Source organism: Mobula birostris, chromosome 3 (assembly GCF_030028105.1).
Source record: "Mobula birostris isolate sMobBir1 chromosome 3, sMobBir1.hap1, whole genome shotgun sequence".
In the NCBI taxonomy this organism is placed as follows: Eukaryota; Metazoa; Chordata; class Chondrichthyes; order Myliobatiformes; family Myliobatidae; genus Mobula; species Mobula birostris.
This window is the reverse complement of record NC_092372.1, coordinates 188,906,348-188,931,080: the sequence shown is the minus strand read 5'-3', so window position 1 is coordinate 188,931,080 and position 24,733 is coordinate 188,906,348. Positions and strand designations below refer to the sequence as shown.

Here is a 24,733-nt window from a genome sequence, read left to right as displayed (position 1 = left end):
AGACTGGTGATTTGATCTCCAACTAAATATTTTACCTAAATTACCCAGAGAAGAAAACCAAGGAAAATATATTTACTACAAAGTACTCATTTTTTAACAAATGCATTTAATTCTAATAATTCCTTTCTACAAATGGTGAAAAATAATTATTCAAAATATTCTTCACAGTTACCTGTTATCTGAATAAATATCAAACAGATTTTAAAGTTTTCTGTGATAAATCTAATCTCACCTATTGCAAAACATCCGTGAGTCTGTTGCATCGTGATAAGCACAGATGAACAATTTTAGGTAAAGAGTTCAAACACGGCCAAGCAGCTGGGGGTGCTCAAGGACTTTCCTTGCTATTCAAGGGCAGCTTGGACACACATGGCTGTAATGATATTCTACTTGATAGCCTCCTCTGTAATGACGTAGATCCAATCCAACTGTGAGGCATGTTGCACAGAACATCAGCCGTGGGTCATTAATGACGTGAAATGTTCCTCTGCCATTCTCTTGCTTCAGTGAGCACTGTCCTAGTTTATATTCTATGAACACTAAGCCTTACACGATCTGAAGAGTTGAAATTTTACAGTACAATGCTGAAAAAACTGAACTTCAATACAGGCATTATAAGACGACAGCTTATTGTATAAATTAGGCAACCAATCTGCTGCAGATTTCCACGTGCATATTGCTTTGTGCTCCAGGGTGGAGGAGGGGCAGTGGGGAGGGGTGGTCGGCAACTTTATCCTCTGTCCCAGTTGGAAGTGGAAGGTGTATTTGTGTGATAATTTGCAAACTAACATTGTAAATTCGATCGGTACTTTGGCAACTGCTGGTGTGTCATTACAATCAAGGCCAGTGGGATCACTGGATAATCAAAATCTATGGAATCATGTTTTTGCAATGAACAATTCCATTTACCAGCTCTCTAGGTCATACAAGCACCCTTCAGATTTTCAGACACGGAGTTCCTTGTGACACATTGAGAGAAATAATTTCTTCTCAACTCCCCGCTAATCCTTATGCCAATTAACTTCAATCTATGCCTCCAGGTTGCTGGCATCTCTATGAAAGGAAATAGATTTTTTCAGTTAACCCTGTCAAAGCCTTTCATAATTATGTGTGCCTCAATTACATCTTCCCTCAATCTCCTTAGTTCTAAAGAAAACCTTTGCCTACACAGTCTCCGCAGAGCTGTAATTCCTCAGCCAAGACCCTTTCTTGTAAATGTCTCACACCATTTTGGTGCTAATAATGTCTTTAAGGCCTGAAGTGCTCCAGAAATAGGACTGCTTCAGTTATAAGGAAGATCTTGATAGACATGGACTTCATTGCCTGAAGGTGTAGGTAAACTTATAGAGGAATATTAAATATGAGGGGCACAGATAAAGTAAATAGTCACATTTTTAAACCAGAATCAGAATTAATATCACTGGCATATGTCATAAAATTTGTTGTTATGTAGCAGTAGTATATTGTAATACTTAATAATAACTTGAAATTCCAGTAAGAAGTGTATATAGAAGATGCGCAAAAAGAAACTAAAATTAGTGAGGTCGTGTTCATGGGTTCAATGTCCATTCAGAAATCTGATGCAGAGGGGAAGAAGCTGTTCCTGAACCACTAAGTGTGTGCCTTCAGGCTCCTGTACCTCCTTCCTGATGGTAGCAATGAGAAGAGGACATGTCCTGGGTGATCCTTAATGATGGATGCTGCCTTTTAGAGGCAGCTTTCCTTGAAGAAGTATTGGATACTAGTGAGGCTGGTGCCCATGATGGAGCTGATGCAATCTGTTAGAATGCTCTACGCAGCACATCTATAGAAATTTGTGAGTGTCTTTGGCGACTTACCCCAAATCTCCTCAAACCCCTTATGAAATATAACCACTTTCGTGTCTTCTTTGTAACTGCACCGATATGTTGGGCTCAAGCTAGATCCTCAGAAATGTTGCCACCTAGAAACTCGAAATTGCTCATCCTTTCCACTTCTAATTGCTTGATAAGGATTGATGTGTGTTCCTTCGTCTTACACTTTTTGAAGTACACAATCAATTCTTTGGTCTTACTAATGTCGGGCACAAAGTTGTTGCTGCGATACCACTCAACCAGCTGATCTATCTCGCTGTTGTATGCGTTCTCATCACCAACTGAAATTCCGTCAACAATAGTTATGACTTCGGCAAATTTACAGATGGCATTTTGGCTATGCCTAGCCACACAGCCATGAGTGCAGGGAGGGTAGAGAAGTGGACAAAGCACACATTATTGAGGTGCGCCATTGTTGATTATCAGCGAAGTGGTGATGTAATTTCCAATCTGCGCAGACTGTGGCCTTCCGGTGAGGGAGTCGAGGATCCATTTGTTGCGAAAGGTACAGAGGTCCAGGTTCTGGAGCTTTTTGATCAGAACTGTAGGAATAATTGTGTTAAACATTGAGCTGTAGTCAATAAACAGCAGCTTGATGCAAGTATTAGTATTTTTCAGGTGATCCAAGGTCAAGTGAAGAGCCAATGAGATCGCATCCACTGGTGACCTACTGTGGCGATAGGCAAATTGCAGTGAGTCCAGGTCCTTGCTTAACCAGGAGTTGATTCTAGCCATAACCCACTTCTCATAGTACCTCATCACCACAGATGTGAGTGCGACAGGACAACAGTCAGGAAGGCAGTTCACTCTGCTCTTCCGGGCACTGGCATGATTGTTAATTTTTTGAAGCAGGTGTAACTTCCAACTGTAGAAATGAGAGATTGAAAACATCTATGAACATACCCGCCAATTGATTGGCACGTTGTCAGAATCCTACCAGGTACACCATCAGGTCCTGTTGCCTAGCGAGAGTTTACCCTCATGAGAGATGTTCTAACGTCAGAGAGAGAGAACACAGGGTCACCAGGTGCTGAGATGTCCACTTATGATAGTGAATATCAGCTTCTAGTAAAATGAATGCTCTTAAAAAAATAAATAGAACACTTCTACAATGCCTTTTGTGGAAGATTTTCTCATTGTGATAGGTGTGATTAAATCTCCACTGTCTTCCTAAAGCCTTAAGGTACTTGAAAATGAAGAGTACGCAAGGCGTCACACCTGTCAGATCGCCGGCAGGTGGTAAGAGTGGGCTCCCTCACCTCTGCCCTTCTGACCCTCAATACAGGTGCCCCTCAAGGCTGTGTACTAAGCCCCCTCTTTTACTCTCTGTATACCCATGAGTGTGTCGTCAGCCACAGCTGCAATCTGCTAATTAAGTTTGCTGACGACACTACACTGATTGGCCTAATCTCAAATAATAATGAGGCAGCCTACATCACACAGTGGTGTCAAGAAAACAACCTCTCCCTCAACGTTGCAAAAATAAAGAAGCTGGTTATAGACTACAGGAGGAATGGAGACAGGCTAACCCCTGTGGACATTAATGGATCTGGGGTTGAGAGGGTGAACAGCTTTAAGTTCCTCGGCATAAGCATCACCGAGGATCTCATGTGGTCTGTACATACTGGCTGTGTGGTGAAAAAGGCACAACGGCATCTCTTTCACCTCAGACAGTTGAAGAAGTTTGGTGTGGGGCCCCAAAACCTAAGAACTTTCTATAGAGGCACAATTGAGAGCATCCTGACTGGCTGCATTACTGCCTGGTATGGGAACTGTGAAGAGAATGGTGAGGACAGCCCAGTGCATCTGTAGGTGTGAACTCCCCACTATAAAGAACATTTACAAAGACAGATGTGTAAAAAGGGCCCGAAAGATCATCCCAACCACAATCTATTCTAGCTGCTACCATCTGAAAACGGTACCGCAGCATAAAAGCCAGGACCCACAGGCTCCGGGACAGCTTCTTCCACCAGGCTATCAGACTGATTAATTCATGCTGATGCAACTGTATTTCTATGTTATATTGACTATCCTGTTGTACATAGTATTTATTATCAATTACTATAATTGCACATTGCACATTTGAATGGAGACGTAATGTGAAGATTTTTACTCATGTATTTGAAGGATGTAAGTAATAAAGTCAATTCAATTCGATTTGATTCAATTCAAAATGCTGCAGGAACTCAGCAGGTGAGGCAGCGTCTATGGAGGGGTATAAACAGTTATTATTTCATGCTCCCTGAACCATTGACTGTTTATCTCCTTCCATAGATGCAGCCCGATCTGCTGAGTTCCTCCAGCGTTTTATGTGTGCTGCTCTCATTTCCAGAATATTTTGTGTTAATATATGCAAGGCAGTTGGCAAGGAACAGGCCAGATGGCTCTTGATAGGAAAAGATTTCAATAGTGTTGAAGTTTTAATAGGTAAGTGGTCTTTACAGTTTGTGACTGACATTCCTATCTGAGATAAAAAGTAAATGGTACAAATCATGCCACAGCTAATCTTAAAGAATGAAGACCAGAAAGTATGGTTGAGCAAAGGGAAGGCTGAAGAATCATACGCATCTTCAGCTGTTGTAGTATCAGTTAAACACTCAATTCCACATAACAATTACACCTTGCTGAGTTGTGTCCTGTTCAGGCAAAGTAAAACAAATCCAGTCTATGGTCTTAATCATTAGGAAGTGAAGGAAGGTATCATTGTTCGTGTTATCAAGAAAAAAACTATTCTCTAATCACCTTCTTGATGATGTCCAGTTTGAATTTCACCAATATCACTCAGTTCCAGATCACATCACAGCCATGGTCCATATATAGACCAAAGACCTGAATTCTAGAGGTAAGGTAGGAGTGGAGTGACTTCCCTTCTCATCAAGGCATCGTTTGACTAAACATTTTGTGAAGGAGTTCTGGAGGAACTGGAGTTCATGAGCATCAGGTGAAAAGCACATTGATGATAAATTTGCTTTGAACTTTGAACATCATTTTCTGTAGAAAGGAAGATAATTGGAGTTGTTGGAGATTAAGCAGACCAGGGCCAGAAAACCACATTTTTCAGGACAATTTCATAGGGTCTGTTATCTTTAGCTGATTCACCAATGACTTTCCTTCCATCGTAATGTCAGAACTGAGAATGTTGACTGATGTTTGCACTATTTTTAATTCTGTTCTTTCTTTAGTGAATGAATTGGTCCATGCCTGCTAGCAGCAAGGCAGACATCCATCTTCCATGGAAAGTCATACTGGTGCTGCACAAGTGCCAGATAGCGACCATCTCCCACAAGTATCCAATCACCTACACATGACATTCAATGGCATTATCACCATCAGTCGAGTAGCAATATCCTGGTGTTACCAATGACCAGAACGTAGGAATCGTTTAGTGAGAGGCTCACTTCACAAGGCATAAGCATGATAGAATATTGTTCATGATAGAATATTGCATGATAGAGTATTGTACTGGAGCATTTTAAAGGTGGGAAAACATGATATAAAAACAGTGAAGTTTAAACATAGAAACATAGAAAACCTACAGCACAATGCAGGCCCTTCGGCCCACAAAGCTGTGCTGAACATGTCCTTACCTTAGAACTACCTAGGCTTACCCATTGGCCTCTATTTTTCTAAGCTCCAAGTATCCATCCAGGAGTCTCTTAAAAGGCCCTATCCTTTCCGCCTCTATCACCATCACCAGCAGCTCATTCCACACACTCACCACTTTCTGTGTAAAAAACTTACTCCTGACATCTCCTCAGAGAGGGAATCCCAGAGCTTAAGGCTTTGGAAACTGAAGGCATGTTAATCACTGCTGGAACAATTAATTTGAGTAGTGTTGATACCTTTAAGCTAGGGGAGTTTTCAGATATGCTGTTGGAAGTTGGCAAGATCATGCAACCTTTGAAAAGAAGGGTTAATACATCAAAACCGAGGCTTTGCTTAATTGAGGCCCTGTGTTAGTCAGTAAACAATAGGTATTTGTGGTGAGATGTGATGAATATCTTTCATTCCTCCAGCCGTTCATCTGTTTCTGTATTATTTTTCAGGTAGATCGTATGCAATTCGTATCTTTACACTGGCATTGTCATCATCTTTCTTTGTTAAGATCTCTTAGTCTCCATCTTATCACAAACATTCTCTTTGTTCCATTCATCCCTTCTCCTCCTAGGCAACTTCAAAAAAACACTTATTTCTTAACTGTGCTTGTTCTGATAAAGGTAATTGACATTAAGTGTTAACTTCAATTCTTTCTTCATAGTTGCTACCTGACCTGCTGGTTATTTCCAGAACCATTGTAATAGGAAGTAGAAATTCTAATTTCTGGCAATTACAGTTCTGTGGTTTTCAGTTCACTACTTTTAGCCATTGCTTCTATCAAAAAAATATTATATCCATTGCTTTGTTTTCTACTGCAGTATCACACAATGGACTATAACTGCAGAAATCACTCCCATCAATTCACAATCAGCTTGAAGATGCAAAATTATAAAGCAGGCATAGCTCTTGAATTTAGGCCATATGAGAATGGCATTCAACCTGCTACCATAATTGTGTGGAAGCTTTTTGTTTCCTTTCTTACAAATGAAAGAGATTAAACATTTAGAAGTTGCGATTTTTTTTTTAGCAAGAATACAAAGCAGTCTTTTGCTGATACAGTTCAGCTAACAGTGAAGCATCTACAACGCAAAGGTTTACTGCTACCATTTGCTCGCACATTTTTAATAGCATCACATTTAGATAATAAGGTTGTGAGGTTATTAAAAAGATTTCATAAAGTAAGTATCAGAAAGAAAGAAAGAAACACTTTAATTTTTAATATGGATGAAGGCACACAAGAGTTACATTGAAGATTTGAAATAACTGAGAAGTGTATATCAATAAATAATTAAAGATTGAATGTCAGAGATAGATTCAATTTAGAGCAATAATTAATAAGAATTTTTAAAAAATTTAAATAATTTGCCTGATTATTCCATGAATGGCATGTGCACATTCTGCTAAATGACATGCCACCTCTAATACAGAGGTATTTTTTAAAATGTCTTCCTTTTTGAATATTTCTTTGTATCTTTGTATGTTAATTATGACAAAGTTTGTTGATGATGCTAGTTACTCTGATGTACATTTTAATAAAGAAATATTATGATTGATAATCATGAAATTCAATTGCTGTGTTCTGGTTCTTTGGAACAATAATGATATCATTGATATCTTTTATTGGAACATTGAAACATTGTGAGACAGAAACTGCAAACTTCAATACTCGGAGAAAATTGCACGAATGTAGTTTTGTCAACAAGACTGGGTGGGGGATATTCTAAAACTCATCCCATTTACAATATAGCTCATATTAAAAATTCAGAATAACAAAATACTGCATCATTTTCATTGTAATCTAATAGAGTTATCTGGTAAACAACATTTAATCTATAGGAAAAACCCTATTCATGGATGTCAAATTCAAATGTATTGTGGTGTTTTTTTTTACTGGAAACAACGGTGTTCCTCATTTCCTTCAATAACTTTTATGCCAGTACCCATTAAGGGAAAAAATATCTAATCACATGAAATTAAGATTTGTCACTCCAGTCAGAAAAGAATATCAGGTAATTTCTGTAAGGCCAGGAATTCCTACCTCTAGTACAAGCCAAAGCTGATGTTTATTCCTTTCATCCCTCTTATAGTACATTCCATAGAACTTGACAACATTTTCATGATCTGAGAGCGCTTGAAGAATATTATACTCAACCTCGATTTCTTCATCAATGTCCTAAAGTAAATAAGAATGATTAACACATTTGAAATATCTATAGAAAGTCTGCCAATTACACTATCTTCTCGGGCCTAAATTTTCAAAACCTGCTTCTTAATACAAGATGAAATTACGTTAACGACCTTCGAAAACTGCATTCCAAATATGAATAAAAGATCCAATGCAATTAAAAGATTAAGAAGATTCTTAACAATTTGAAGCTTTTTTCTCACTAGTCTATGGAAAGAGCTGTTTGGGAGATGATTTTGTCAGTAATTACAAGTCCCTTGTACCTCATTCAGATGAGATTTTCTTCATGTGTTAGTCCCCTTAATAAGTTTCTTGTCCATTATGGACCTCCTCAATTGCAAAAACATAGAGGCCATGTACCAGAAAATGCAATTCAAATAGATGGGAAATCAATGGTCAGCACGTTCATGATGGGCCAAAGGATCATGCTATTAGACAATGCAATTATAGATCATAGAACAGTACAGGACAGGGAGATGTGTTTTGGCCCCAGTGCCTTGTTAAACATGATGCTGAATTAAATTGACATTTTATGTCTACGACTGAGCTCAACAGTAAAGGTGCTTCCCTCCTAAATGTTGACCTAGCTCCTTCCTCTGCCTCCTGCTCTTCTCTCACCTCCCTCCTTTATCTGACACCCTTTCCAAACAATGTTATCACCCTCCTCATAAACTCTGTCTCTCCAAATGTCTTTGAATTCTGCTTCAATAACGGCTCAGTGGTTTTGATATTTTCAATCCCTAAATATTAAAAACTTGGGCCCCACTTTTGAAGTTTGAGAACAAGAAAGATGTTTTTTTTTTCCCAGTTTTCTCTCACTTTACACAAGTATTCTGTTGACTCATAACTCATTTTATTATTCTCAGTCTAAGGCCCTGCAAGCTAACTTTGCCCACTCACAACTTGCCCCAGTAAGGATGCATTTTAGTAGAATAAGGTGGTGAACTATTTTCTAAATGGGGAGAAAATTCAGAAATCAAAGGTATAAATGGATTTTAAGAGTCCTCATGCACGATTCCCTAAAGATTAGCTTGCAGGTAAGGAAGGAAAATGCAATGTTAGTATTCTTCTTGAGAGGACTAGAAGATAAAAACAAGGATGTAATGCTGAAGCTTTTAGGTCTTTGGTCAAACCACACTTGGAGTACTGTGACCAGATTTGTTCCCCTTTTCTAGGAAGGGATGTACTGGCATTGGAGAGAGTACAGATGAGGGTCACAAGAATGATCCCAGGAATGAAAGGGTTAACATTTGAGGAGCATTTCATGGCTCTAGGCCTGTACTTGCTGGAGTTTAGAAGAATGGGGTGGGGGAGGGGGATCTCACTGAAACCTATTGAATATTGAAAGGCCTAGTTAGAGTGGATATGGAGAGAATGTTTCCTATAGTGGGGAGTCTAGGTCCAGAAGGTACAGCCTCAGAATACAAGGATGTCCCTTTAGAATAGAAAGGAGGAGGAATTCCTTAAGCTAGAGTGTGGTGAAACCTGTGAAATTCATTGCCAAATACAGCTGTGGAGGCCAAGTCATTAAGTGTATTTAAAGTGGAAGTTGATAGTAAGGTAATCAAACATTACAGGTAGAAGGTAGGAGAATTTGACTAAGGGAGATAATGAATCAATGATGTTGGAATGATAGAGCAAACTCAATGGGCCAAATAGCCTAGTTCTGTCCCTATTGTCTTATGGTCTTAAGTTATGTCATGTGTACAGCAATAATGGATATTTGTCCTTCATCCTCTTCCTGGACCATTTCGCTAATTTTCACCTTATTTCCATTTTCCTTCTTCTCAGACATGTCTTTTAGACAGTTCACTGCTGTAGTTCTGCTCATTGAATTTCCTTTCATACCTGATCTTTATTTTTATTATACCTCTGCCCAGATACAATTCAAAACTGCACCAATAACCTATTTATATGATTGATGTGTTATTTTTCAAATATTGCCTAGATCCAGAGAAATTGCTTCCACCAATATCATCTGCCTTTACTTCCATTAATCTTCAGATATTGATGCACCCTCTATTTTTAATAGATATTGTGTACAGAGAAACCTAATTAACTCTAACTTGTGGATTTGGCACAATATTTGATGCCTTTTCGTTTCTAAGGTTGCATTGCATCCCAGACATTGTTAATGCACTAGGTTCATGCAGAAGTGTCCTATCTCAAACTTTGGTTTAATTCCTACAGTGAAAATAAACTTAACTAAACATCAATAAATCCTGGCACCCTCAATTTCAGTACATATGGTAATATATACTTGTAATGTTAAATAAACCTTATTTTCTGTATTTGGTGTACTTTACATTAGATATATTCTTTTCCAGTTTTCTTTACGTAATCTACATATTTCTCACAGACAGAAATGCCATCAGATCTTGCAAACAATTTCCGAAGTCAAAAACAAACCAATCACCAAGACAGAATTTAGAATATCCACAAGAAACCAAGCTAGAAGTAATTAGTTAGGTTCAGTGGTTTGCGGATTAGACTGATTATTTGTTTCCTGGTTTACACATTTGATTTTAAGAAAACCCTCATCCTCCTGATACAAAATAATAGTAAAATATAACCATAGTTCAAATGTGTTTTTAATAGAGCCATGGTCAATTACCCCTCAGCAGTGGTAAATTGACACAGACAGTGCAAAGTGTACTCTTTCAAGGCATTTGGTTTGCAGGGTTATTGTACTGATGAAAAAGTTAATAGCATTGATGTTGTTTAAAATAGATATACAATAAAATGTTTAAGTCTATTAACTTAATTACTTCCCAGAACTAAATTTCATTCATTGACACTTTCAAATAATCAAGTTATATCTTCCTTTGTAAACTCATATGTGTGAACTGGTGATTCTGCATAACAGAATGTGCTCGTGGTATTACACTACATCCCAGGGAGAAGAGGGAAGAGTATCTGGAGAAAGGTGGAAGGTAGCTGTCATCCTTGGCAAGGTACAGAGCTGTTCGTTGGAAAGTAGAATGGGGGAGTTTAGCGCAGGAAAATGGTGTTCACATAAAGGTTATCTATCATCTTTATTGGACAACGGAGCAGTCTTGTGCAGGGAATGATCTATGTCTGCTTTTGTTTATTTGTTGTTATGTTTTTATGTAAAATATTTTACTCTTAGGGACCTTGTGTAGAAATTTTCCCTCAGCCGTGGATACTATTCATATAAGTGAGTCGATAGTTTGCAGACTCCAGTGCATCATTTACACAGCACCAATGCAGAAAAAGAGCACTAGTGGTCCTTTTGGTTGTGCACCAGTTGAACCCAAGGCCTGGAGCATTTCACTTGAGGAAAGAAGTTGATTGGGACGGCAGCATATGGTGGTGGGAGCAGTTTAGAGTGAGGACTGAGGTCAGAGTGTGTTAGGCAATTGTATCAGTGTAGAGGGTAGATGTTAAATACTTTACCTATGTTGGAGAACACTGTGATGTAAAGAGCATGAAATGTCCTTTGACAGTCATCCTGGGTGGGGTGGTCCAAGGTCACTCACAAAGAATAAAAAAAAAACTAATGTGTGCCTGATGTGGGAATTGTACAAGGGGGCCTAATGACATGAAACATCTGCTTGGATTTCCCAAATGATACTAAGTATTGGAATATTATTTTTATGTACCAAGATACAGTGAAAAGTTTGTACTGCATACCGTTCATACAGATCACATCATTATATAGTGCATTGAGGTAAAACAGTGCAGAGGAGAGTGTACATGCTACTGAGAAAGTGTAGCGCAGGTGAATAATAAAGTGCAAAATCATAATGCATTAGATTGTGAGTTCAAGTCCATCTTACAATAAAAAAGGTCCATTTAATAGTCTGATAACAGCAGGATTGAAGCTGCCTTTGTGCTTGGTGGTATGTGCTTTTATGCTTTTAGGTGGTATGTGCCTGAAAGGAGAGGGGAAAAGAGAGAATGTCCAGTGTGGGTGGGGGTCTTTGATTGTGTTTTTAACTGAGGCATTGAGAAGTATGGACAGACACCATAGAGGAGAGGCTGGTTTCTGTGATGTGCTGTGATTGTAATCTGATAGAAACATGAAGCTATTTGATATATAGAAATATTAAAAATCTGCTTCTAGACTTTGTTTCTATCGAAGTCACTAAATATTGGAAGAGTACGTCACACATACATATGACTAAGACAAATACCTACGTATTTTGCTCTTTAAGTGATGCTGGGCACCAGAGGTTTTAGCAGCCATACAGTACTTATTTACAAATAATGGACAGGACAAAGGAAAGCCAATGGTTAAAGGGAGGGGAGAAATCCTGGACATAAGATGCAAGTGCTTTCTGAAACAAAAGAATTGCTCTCACTTAGGTCAAACAGAGAAATATGTATTTATGGCCATTCACCATCAAGGGCCCAATCCCCCACATTCACCCAAGGTAATAGATCTTAATTAAATACTTCTCTGTTTGAATGAAGGACAGTTTTAACATTCTTTTACTTCCCACAATAGCACCTCTTAGGGATCAGAAAGTGAAACTTCAGTTCAAGCCTATTGTGCAGAAGATACAAAAGCTTCAAAGCACGGTATCACCGTGCTAAAGGACAGCTTCTATCCCATTGTTATCATACTCTATAATGCATCTCTTGTGTGGTAGGTAGATAAGACCATAAGACATAGGAGCAGAATTTGTCTGTCTCAACATTCTATCATGGCTGATTTATTATCCCTCTCAACCCAATTCTCTTGCCTGCTTTGACGCCCTTACTAATCAAGAACCTTTCAACCTCTGTTTTAAATGTACTCATTGATTTGGCTTCCATAGTCATCTGTGGCAAAGAATTCCACAGATTCACCACCTAGCTAAATAATTCTTCCTCATCTCTGTTCTAAAGGCACATCCTTGTATTCTGGGGCTGTGTCCTCTGATCCAAGAAAAGATGATAATGAGGTAGATTGTGAGGTCAAGTGTCTATCTAGGACTCTTGACCTCACAATCTACCTCTTAATGACCTTACACTTTATTGCTGACCTGCACTGCACTTCTCTTGCAGCTTTTACACTTTATTCTGCATTGTTATTGATTTAGCTTGTTCTATTTCAATGCACTGTGCAATGATGTCATCTGCATGAACAATATGCAAGTCAAGCTCTTCACTCTATCTTGGTATATGGGACAGTAATAAGCCAATAGCAGTACCAAAGCTAACATTTAAGTTCGATGACCCTCACCAGAACTGTCAAGTAAATAATTATATTTCTTCTCTCACTTCATCTATCATTCTCAGTCATTTCCTGTTTTACTAATTGATTCCGCTCACTATGACTTTTGATTTTCAAACCTTATTTTAAAATTTTGGGTGAGTTTTAATGGCTGATAATCTGGTGGTGTGGATCCTCTGCCTTACACCACCCAGCCACACTGTTTTAGCACCCGCTTTGCAGCTCTTCAGGCGTTTTAGAATGTTTAAAAATGTAATAAGGTCAAATGTAATCTGGTTTGGTATTCCATTCCCCGATTTTCTGCAAAGTATTAAAGTAAGTTCTTGTTACATTGTGTCATTAATTCTAAGAACACTTTTTTTCTCCTTCAGTCCCTTCATTCACTAGACAGGGACAGCATTGTAAGGGGCTGTACTCAATGTCCATCCCCAATTCCACTGGTACTTGCCAGGCCATTTCAGCAGACCATTCAGAGTTAATTACACTGCTGTGACACAGATACTATAAAACAAGTAAGCATGGCAGATTTCCTTCTCTGCAGGACATTAATGAATCAAAGGATTTCCACTAATCAGTTTCACAGTCACTGTTACTAAGAGAAACGTGTTACTACAGATTAAATTATTTACGTTTAAATTTCCCTTCAGCTGTAGTGAAATTTGAACTCCGGTCTTTGAATTAAGGGTCCAGATCTCTGAATGCTAGTCCAGTAACTTAGATGTTTTTTATACATGTTTAAGCTTAGTGTGACATTCATTATACTCATGATTTTGTTCTTCCACTTTGTCACAATCCTGTCAGATGGTGCTCAACACTACTGGCACAGGTGTTCTGCAAAGACTTCCAAAGTAAAAACTTTCACCAATTTCAACCTGAATTACCTTTGCATCGAAGACTTGTTTTATTGCTGCCTTTCAGCCAGTTCTGTCTATGAATCACTGCCAAGTTAATGTGTCAGAGAATGACTGAAACAAATGAAAATAAATGCTGAAATGACTTCTGAAAGTTGGAATCAATAGTAATAATGGGATATCTAGCTCTGGACAGCTTTTGTTCTTTTGTTCAGATCTAGGCTGAAAATTCAGAAGACCATCAGCAATCCATTGTAGAATAGCATGTTTGATCAGTGATTACACATAGAGAGAGAATAGTATGGATAATGTGGATAATGCAGATAATGTTATATCCGATTATATTTATTTATTTATTTAGCTATACAGCTCTTCGACCCACACAATGCCAGCAGCCCCACAACCCAGATTAACCCTGTTCTAACCACAGGACAATTTACAATGACCAATTAACCAACCCAGTACATGTTTGGACTGTGAGAGAAAACCGGAACAGCTGAACGAAATCCAAACATTCCACTGGGATGATATAAAGACACCTTACGGAATAATGCTGGAATTGAACTCTGAACTCCAGAATTCATTGGGCTGTAATAACATCGGGCTAACCAATACACTACCATAGAAAGGGTTGGATATGGGAAAGGTTGATTTAAGTTGCAAAAGGAAGTAGCGCACAGCAAACATCAGTGCATTTACTCACATAGATTGGGTCCAGAATCTTAACTGCAGCTTTGCTATCATTTTTCTTGTTTAATACTTTGAAGACTTTGCCATATGTTCCTTTGCCAATGGTTTCAATAATCTCCCAGGTATCAGAGGGATCAGGGAAGGTGTCAAAGACGATCGTTTTTCCAGTTAGCGGGAGCATTCCTAACTGCAACCTCCTGAACGGCAATGAAAAAGAAACAATTAAGTCCATTGGTGTTAACTAATAGCCAATGAGTAAAATCGTATTTTGACTAAAAATCAATGACCCATGACAGAAAATCAAAGCGTGATCTGGCTTTAATGAACATATGAAACTCCGCGGCTGTTTTGCACATTAGAGTTAAAAAAACATGTGGACTAAGATGTTAACTGTCTTGTGCTATCACCAGTGGGATCATCAGTTGATCTGCCACCTGTCTTCAGGAGTTTCAGCCCGCTTATGATCAAGACTCCCTCGAGGTGGCGGGCCAGCAGTGCTAAAGCACCACCTCCCACTGGTGAGCTTAAAAACTTGGCATCTGCCTCTATCAGAGTTGTTGGTCAGTTCCATCCAAACAGATAGTCTGCTCTTCAATATAGAATTGTTTGTTGCAGGCCAACCTTCTCCCATTGCTATCATCAGGGAGGAGGTACAGGATCCTGAAGGCACACACATGCATACGCTTCTTACAATCATTTATGTATTGTAATGTACTGCGGTTGCATAACAACGAATTTCACACCGTTCCAGGGATATTGAATCAGATTCTGATTCTGAACTGTTTTGTACTCATTAGAAAAAGGTACATTCAACAAGCTAGATTCGGTAGTGATAGCCATGTTAAATAAAGTTGGATAGTATGAAATATTATCAGTCATGACCTCTTGGCTCTGCTGTACAGTTACAAGAAAAAGTTTGTGAATCCTTTGCTATTACCTGGTTTTCTGCATTAATTACTCATAAAATGTGGACTGATCTTCATCTCAATAATAGACAAACAAATTCTGTCTCAACTAATAACGCACACAATTGTACTTCTTCTCTTCATTATTGAGTACACCATTTAAACAATCACAGTCTAGGTTCAAAAAGGTTTGTAAACCTCTGGGGTAAAGCCTTCTACAAAAGCTGTTTGGAATGAGTTGAGATTGGAGATGTGGGTTGTAGAGCTGCCCTGCCCTTCAGAAAAGATACGCAAAGTCAGGTTACTGACAGCTTGCGCTTCTCAAGAAAGATCTCTTTATGTGCATCATGCTTTGATCAAAACAACTTTCAGGAGACCTTAGAAGAAGAATTGCAGAGATACATGAAGCTGGAAAAGGCTACATAACTATTTCTAAAGACCTGAGTGTTTATCAGTCCCCAGTAAGAAAAATTGTTGCTACTGTCCCTAGGAGTGGGTGTCCTGCAAACACCAAGACCACAACATACAGTGCTGAAGGAGGTGAAAATGAACCCAACAGTAACAACAAAAGATCTGCAGAGATCTCTAGAACTTGCAAAAGTCTCTGTTTATGTGCCTACTATGAGAAAAACACTGAACAAGAATGGTGTTTATAGAAGGGCACAACAGAAGAAACCACTGCTCTCCCAAAAAAACATTGCTTCATGTCTCACGTTTCAAAGATCACCTGGATGTTCCACAATGATTCTAGGACAATACACTGTGAACAGATGAGACAAAAGTTGAACTTTTTGGCAGAAATGCACATTGTTGTGTTTGGAGGAAAAGGGACACTGCACATCAAACAGTTTCTTCCCCCAAGCCATTAGACTCCTCAATTCCCAGAGTCTAGTCTGACACCAACCTACATACACACACACACACTCAACTGAAAACCATTCCACTCTCTTTGCAATTTTTGCTCATTTCTTTCTCAATTCCTGCTAAAATATTGTTTACATTTACATCATTTATTATCGTATTGTAATTTGTCCTTTACTGTGCCTATTGTCTTGTTTATTAATTATTGTACTGTCTTGCACGGTTTTGTGCAATTTTTATAGTCCCATGTAGACCTGAGGTCTAGTGTAGTTTTGGGTTGTTTCAGGTAGCACCATGGTCCTGGAGGATCATTGTTTCATTTTTTACTGTGTACTGTACCATCAGTTATGGTTGAAATGACAATAAAAGTGACTTGACTGGACTTGAAAGGAGGACCATGGTTTGGGCTGTTTTGCTGCCTTGGGGCCTGGACAGTTTGCAATCATTCAGGGAACAATGAGTTCAAAATTGTATCCTGATATTTTACAGGAGAATGTTGGGGTAGTGGTCCATCACCTGAAGCTTAATAGAAGTTGGATGATGCAACAAGACAATGATCCAAAATACAAGAGTAAATCTACAACAGAATGGTTTAAAAAGAAGAAAATTTGTGTTTTAGAATGGCCAAGTCAGAGTCCAGACCTTAAACCAATTGAGAAGCTGTGGCATGACCTGAAGAGGGCTGTTCATGCAAGGTATCCCAGAAACATTGATGAACTGAAACAAGTTTGTATGGAGAATGTTTAAGGTTCCTCCAAGCCGATGTGGTGGACTGACTAACAGTTACCGGAAATGTTTAGTTGAAGTTAATGCTGTACAAGGGGGTCACTGCAGTTGCTGAAGGCAAAGGGTCACATACTATTTCCAGCAAATACATGTAATATTGGATCTTTTTCTCATAAGTAAACAAACAAGTATAATGTTTCTGTCAACACACATCAAAGTTGCTGGCGAACGCAGCAGGCCAGACAGCATTTCTAAGAAGAGGTACAGTCGACGTTTCAGGCCGAGACCCTTCATCAGGACTAACTGAAGGAAGAGTTAGTAAGAGATTTAAAAGTGGGAGGGGGAGGGGGAGATCCAAAATGATAGGAGAAGACAGGAGGGGGAGGCATGGAGCCAAGAACTGGACAGGAGATTGGCAAAGGGGATATGAGAGAATCATGGGACAGGAGGTCCAGGGAGAAAGAAAAGGGGGAGGGGGGAAAAGCCCAGAGGATGGGCAAGGGGTATAGTCAGAGGGACAGAGGGAGAAAAAGGAGAGTGAGAGAAAGAATGTGTGTATAAAAATAAATAACGGATGGGGTACGAGGGGTAGGTGGGGCGTTAGCGGAAGTTAGAGAAGTCAATGTTCATGCCATCAGGTTGGAGGCTACCCAGACGGAATATAAGGTGTTGTTCCTCCAACCTAAGTGTTTCTTTCGTCTTTACAGTAGAGGAGGCCGTGGATAGACATGTCAGAATGGGAATGGGATGTGGAATTAAAATGTGTGGCCACAGTGGCCACTGTGTTGCTTGAATTTCCATCATCTGCAGAATTCCTCTTGTTAGTGTCTCTGTCAATACACATAAAAGTTGCTGGTGAGAGCAGCAGGCCTTGCAGCATCTCTAGGAAGAGGTACAGTCAATAGCTATCCGCTATCACGGCTTCTCCTATCATTTTGGATCTCCCCCTCCCACTTTCAAATCTCTTACCAGCTCTTCCTTCAGTTAGTCCTGACGAAGGGTCTCAGCCCAAAACGTTGACTGTACCTCTTCCTAGAGATGCTGCCTGGCCTGCTGCGTTCACCAACAACTTTTATGTGTGTTGCTTGAAATTCCAGCATCTGCAGATTTCCTCATGATAATGTTTCTGTGTTATTTATTTAAATGAGTTCTCTTTTATCTAGTTTTGGACTTGCATGAAGATCTGATCACATTTTAGGTCGTATTTATGCAGAAATAGAGAAAATTCACGAACACTCTAGCACCACTGTACATACTTGGCTCTGGACACCACATGGGACATCCATTAGTTTCTAGTGTGTCATTTGAAAGCTGAAACAATGGCGTAGTTTACACTTAGCCTTTTGAAGAATTGTGCAAAGCTAAAACTATGATCAGGTTGATGGAACACAGATACAACAAGCTTCAGTCAGAAATATTGGTAAACATATTTGGTAGGATAGTTGCAAGAGCACTCACAAGGAGCTGGAAAAATCCTGAAGTTGCAGCCTAAAACTTGGTACCTAATACATGAGTAGAGTTAAGTTTAAAGTATCTGGAACACAGAACAGTACAGCACAGGAACAAAGCCCACAATATTCTGCTAAGCTAAGTGAAATTAGTAATCAAATAGTCAATTACACCAGTGATTCCCAACAGGGGTGGTACCACTTGCCACCTTCGAAATCTGACTCCTCATCTTTTTTTTCCTCCAGTCCTGCTGAAGGGTCTTGGCCCAGAACATCGATTATACGCTTTTCCATAGATACAATAAGCTGAGTTCCTCTGGCACTTTGTGTGTGTTCCTCTAGGTAATAACTCTGTAGCTGGCTGTATTGATGAAATGAGTGAAGTCATTGAGTACGAACTATTTACAGAGCTACAAAAAACAGAATTTGGGATACATCTGGATGAGTCAACTGTGCAAGACGAAGAGGCACTGCTAATGGCACATGTACAGTTTATCAAAAATGGAACAGTTTATGAAGAGATTCCTTTTTGTAAAAAGTTAAAAACAAGTATCAACAGAGAATCAATCTACAACAAGGTCGAAATGTATATTGAGGATAAAAGTATTCTGATTAGGAACATAATTTCTTGTGCAACAGGTGAAGCACCATGTACAGCATGACAGGTCGCCATGGTGGTTTAGTGGCATTTATGAAAAAATAAATTCCAAGTCTGTTTGCAATCCATTGTGTAATTCATTGTCAACATCTTGCAGTTAAAAATTTCAGCCAGTGACTTTTTTCAAACGTGACTCTTGCTGTCACAGCTTGAACCAGATATTTCAACTTTTCCTAAAGCTCTTGCTCAAGGATCACATTCCCCAGTGCACAGGTACTGTGTAAGCTAGGTATAAAGACAAATGAAAATTTAAAGCAGAATAATTTTTCTCATGTTAGCATATGAGGGTAACGGAAAGTATATTGTGCGTAAGAAGGGTGTTGGCAAGTATGAAGGTACTTTAGGGGGGCACTAATCTAAAAAAGGTTGGGAAGCACAGAACAAAACTAATCCCATCTACAAAAGTCCATACCCTTCCATTTGCTGAACACTGATACCAACTGTTTACTCTATCTATGCCACTTACGGTCTTATAAGCCTCTACCAGGTCTCTCCTAAGCCTCCACTGCAACCTCTCCTCATAGCACCTGCTCACTATTCCAGGCCACATCTTCTGCACCCTCTCCAAAGCCTCCAGTATCTTTCCTACAATGGAGTGACCAGAGCTGAATGCAATACTCTAGATATGGTCTAACCTGAGATTTTAAAAGCTGCAATGTTATTTCCCAACTCTTGAACTCAGTTCCTTGACCAATAAAGGCACTATCTGCATTTGATCTATATCCGTTTTATCATTTCCCAGCCTTCTCTGCTATCCACAATACCACCAATATCTGTATTGTCTATAAATAAACTAACCCACCCATCTACATTTTCATCCATGTAATTTATATACATCACAAACAGAGAGGACCCAGTATTGATTCTCCCAGAACACTATTAGTCTCTCACTTTGAACCAGAATAAGTCTCAATAACCATAAGCCTCTGCCTTTTATTTAAAAACTAAATCTGAATCCAAGCATCCAATTTCCATGTATATTAATCTTTCGGATGAACCTCCGATGAGTGGCCTTATCAAACACTACTATGAGTGGCCTTATCAACATCCACAGGTGTACTTTCACCAATCACCTTCATTACCTCCTCAAAAAATTCATTCTAATTATTAAGACTTCTCTTCTAATATTTGTATATCTGTGCACTTGTAATGCTACTGTAACACTGTAACTTTCTTTGGGATCAATAAAGTATCTATTTATAATCTGTCCTGCACAAAACCAATGGTTTTCCAGTTGTTCATAAATCATAATATTAAGAATCTTCCCCAATAATTTTTCTACCACTGACATGAGGCTCTACAGTTTCCAGGACTATCCCCAATTCCCTTGAATAAAGCTACTCACCAGTCCTCCATGTTCCTTTCTGCATGGATATTTGAAAAGCTTTGGGAAAGGGCTAAAAATTGGGATTAACTGGACACCATTTCAGAAGTGCCATCATGGTCTTGATGAGATGAACCCTTAAGCACTGAATTATTCAGTGATTCTGCAAGCTCAGATACTCACAAATCACAGAGAAGAATGAAGATCTGTACACAAAAGGTTAAAATATTCCCTTTGAATCATATTTCTTTGGTTGGTAATCTCTCAGAAGAAATATTCTATCTAGCAGCTTCACAAGGCAACCTTTTACAAAGTTGACATGATACCTAGTTGCTCAAATTTCTTCCTGGAAATGAAGACAAAGCTATCTGCCCAGTGATTTATGGCATGGGTGTTTCTTTCATGATACAATGGAGGGAAGAAAGACAAAATGGATGAAAGAGCTGGAATACACTTACCTTAATAATACAAAGTCTATTTTGTGAGATTATGAATCTACAGCTGCCTAGCAACCCTGAACTTTCTTTCATGTTTTAGATTTAATATTCTGCATGTCAGAATGATGGGAAATTGTGAAGGAAGAATGTGTCTCCAAATTATATTTAAATAGAGTATCTGTCTATCTGTTAGCAGTGGGCAGGCATTAGGAAATTCAAATCACTTACTGTCCAGTTCCTGTGTGAAGTATTAGCACCGTACTAAACATAATTCGAACTTTATCTCATTTTCATATAGGTGAACACTGCACCTGCATTAATCATAGTAATTTCTCAATATTTCAGCAATTTTTCTAAATTTTAAAACTCAGCAATTTCTGCTTAACTTACCAAACCATTGTTCAAAAAGAAAACATACGAGTTGTTACTTTTCAGATAAGTTGCTGTGGAATATGAAGTACTGCTGCTTGCATTGAAGCTCCAACTTGTATAGAATTAAATAAGTGAATGGATTTACCCTCACATCATACATAAAGTTATGAAGAATGAAATAGTGGAAAATTCAGTGGTAGAATTTGCTGTTAGTACCACAGCTAAATTTTGGATTCTTTCGCAGATTGTCACCAAGCATTTATTCTTCTTTTCAAAATCAGTCTAATGTAGATGCTGGCAATCTGAAATAAAATCTATTATACAGGCGATATTCAGTGAATCAGGCAGCAACAAAAGAGAGAGAGATAAAAAAGGAGTTTCATCTTTAATTTCATTTCTCTCTCCATAGATGCTGCTAGACAAGTTGAGTAGCTCTTTTTATTTATATGCTTTTATTCTTGGAATTTAGCAATGGAATATGATAGGTCTTGTTGAAAAAATGTTTCCCAACCTGTCACTTTACCATTCAAATATTTAGTATCTCCAGAGCTTCTTTAAATAATTCCATCTTTAGCTAAGTACATTATAAACAGTACTTAGCGGAACACTGCAACCTAATAAAGTGGCCATTGGTGTAGGTTCCTGTTCTTCTGCTACTGTAGCCCATCCTCTTCAAGGCTCGATGTTTTGTGCATTCAGAGATGCTCTTCTGCACATCACTGTTACAATGCATGATTACTTGATTTACTGTCACCTTCCTATCAGATTGAATCAGTCTGTCCATCCTCCTCTGACCTCTCTCATTAATGAGGCATTTTTACCCACAGAACTGCCACTTACTGGATGCCTTTCATTTTTCAAAGTTCAAAATAAATTTTATTATCAAAGTGCACATACAACCCTGAGATTCATATTCTTGTGCACATTCTCAATAAATCTACAGAATAATAACCATATCAGAATCAATGAAAGACCGCCCAAGCAGGGCGGTCAACCAGAGTGCAGAAGCCAACAAAAGAAGAAATAATTGGCAATAAATATCGAGAAGATGAGCTGAAGAGTCCTTGAAAGTGAGTCCATTGGTTGTGGGAATATTTCAATGCTGGGTTAAGTGAAGTTGAGTGAAGTTATCCCCTCTGGTTCAAGAGCCTGATGATTGAGAGGTAATGACTGTTCCTGAACCTGGTGGTGCGAGTCCTGAGGCTCTTGTTTCTTCTTCCTGGTGACAGTAGCAAGAAGAGAACATGTCCTGGGTGGTGCGGTCCCTGATGATGGATGCTGTTTTCCTGCGACAGTGTTTCATGTAGATGTGCTCAATGGTTATGAGGCCAGAGTTAACACATGCCATGACCAGCTTCTTACAGCAGAGACAAAGGTAGACACAGTTAACCCAACACAAATGCCCAACCCAGTCTTTCCAGCTTAGTGTGTGTTGAAAGATCAAATGACTGGTGGAGAAAACACCTGGACCAAAATGATCTTAACAGAACCCCAATATGGAGCAATGAATCTATGAAGACAATTGAAAATGACTTTTTTCCCCATCCTGAATAGGACAAAACTGGTTAGAAAAAATGAACTTTGTTACACATATCCTGAGGTGGAAGGTTTATATATAACTGGTTACATCATATTGTTTTGCAGGTACCACTGGGGAAGAAAACTATTTGCATTCAACACAGCACCACAATGGTTTCAACAAAGAACACATACAGTACTTGAAGGTCCCATGGGGTAATGACCAGTGTTATCTTTAGAGAAGGGATATTGTGACAGAGGCAGAATTAGACCCTGGCCTCAAGATGAGGGACCTGATGGGCAAATGCAGGGAGACGCAACGGAAATCTGGACAAGGTAGACAGCATACAACATGTAACAGAGCTGCTATTGACAGTATCAGAGACCTGGGTTCAATCCTGAGCTCAGGTGCTGCCTCCGTGGAATTCGCACATTCTTCCTGTGACCATGTAGGTTTCTTCCAGGGGCTCTGATTTCCTCTTGTATCTCAAGGATGTGGAGTTCAGGATGTTAATTAGTCACAACATATTTCCCCTAGCATGTACGTAAGTCGTAGAATCTTGGGGATTTGATAGAATGTTGGGACATTCGGATTAATATAAATTGAGTGTAAAATGGGTGGTTGATGTTCACTGCTGACTCAGTCAGCCAAAGGGCTATTTTTCATGCCATACTTATGCCCCACGTCACCAAGTAAAGACTCCTTTGTGGGATTGAAATCAAATCTAGTAATAAGTGACAGAGTAAAGGAGATACTGTAGAAAGTAAAACAGAGGTTGAAGGTGTGCATTGTTTTCTGGGATATAAAGTATCAACAATGTGAACGTGTTCCTGCTCATTTGAGTAAGATGTGTAGCCAGACAGACAGCTAGACAAGAGAGATAAGGAATGATGATAGCTGGACACTCAGGAAAGCAGATACACTAAGAAGTCGGTAACAGCAGAGCTTGTGCTGTGATATTTAAATAAGTAGCTGACACCACAGGAAGAGAGTTCAGAAAAGGATGTTGGACCAATAATCTTGCAAGAAGGTCAACCAACAATGTGCACAAGCAGAGCTCTGATACACATGGTGACTTATCAATCACAAATTGAGGAGGAGTTTGGAACTGTGATCATTGGCCTGGAAAGCTTTATATACACTCAGTGACTTGATTATCTCCAGGATCCAATAAAGTGGCTGTGTTCAGAGATGCTCTTCTGCACACCACTGTTGTGATGTGTGTTTAGTTGAGTTACTGTTGCTTTCCTGTCAGCTTGAATGAGTCTGACTATTCTCCTCTGACCACTCTCATTAAATGGCAGATTTGCCCACGGACCTGCTGCTCACTTGATGTATTTTTTTCCGGCATTTTTTATATAAGTGCTAGAGACTGTTCGCTTGGACATCCCAGGAGATCAGCAGTTTCTGAGATACTCAAACCAACCTGTCAGGCACCAACAATCATTCCACAATCAAGGCCATTTAGGTCTCATTTCTTCCCCATTCTGATGTTTGTTTTGAACATCCACTGAACCGTTTGACCACGTCTGCAAAGTTTTATACATTGAGTTACTGCCACATGATTGACTAATTAGATATTTGCATAAATGAGCTGGTGTATTAATAAAGTGGCCACTACGTGTATGTGCAATTTACATGATGTTATTGCTATGTTCCTTCATAGAACACCAAAGAAGTTGCAGATTGCTTTTAAGGCTGCAGACATGCATCAAAAATATTCAGTACACCTCAGGCAATGACATGCTGATGCACTTGAACAGGCTTCTCTCAAGGACTCACAAAGGTCAAGGACACTGACCCTGAAGCAATCAACATGGCAAGACTTATTCTAGTCTCTCAGCTACTGATGCAGAAGAATCAGAATCAGGTTTATTATCACCGGCATGTGACGTGAAATTTGTTAACTTAGCAGCAGCAGTTCAATGCAATGCATAATCTAGCAGAGAAAAAATAATAGCAATAAATAAAATAAAAATAATAGTAATAAATAAACAAGCAAATCAAACATGCAAAAAAAATAGAAATTCTGTATATTAAAAAAGGTAAGGTAGTGTCCAAGGATTCAATGTCCATTTAGGAATCAGATGGCAGAGGGGAAGAAGCTGTTCCTGAATCGCTGAGT

General features: G+C 39.0%; 1 protein-coding gene across 1 annotated transcript in view; it reads right to left on the bottom strand.

Moving 5' to 3' along the window:
• myo3a (myosin IIIA) overlaps window positions 1-14,539 on the bottom strand; it is a 391,513-nt gene extending 376,974 nt beyond the window's left edge. Inside the window, exons 1-2 of the mRNA XM_072254428.1 lie at window positions 14,372-14,539; window positions 7,489-7,623 (exon numbers count right to left, since the gene is read on the bottom strand). Of these exons, the coding sequence (XP_072110529.1) occupies window positions 7,489-7,623; window positions 14,372-14,539 (303 nt within the window). The remainder of the gene's footprint in view (window positions 1-7,488; window positions 7,624-14,371) is intronic.
• Window positions 14,540-24,733: the final 10,194 nt, after the last annotated feature.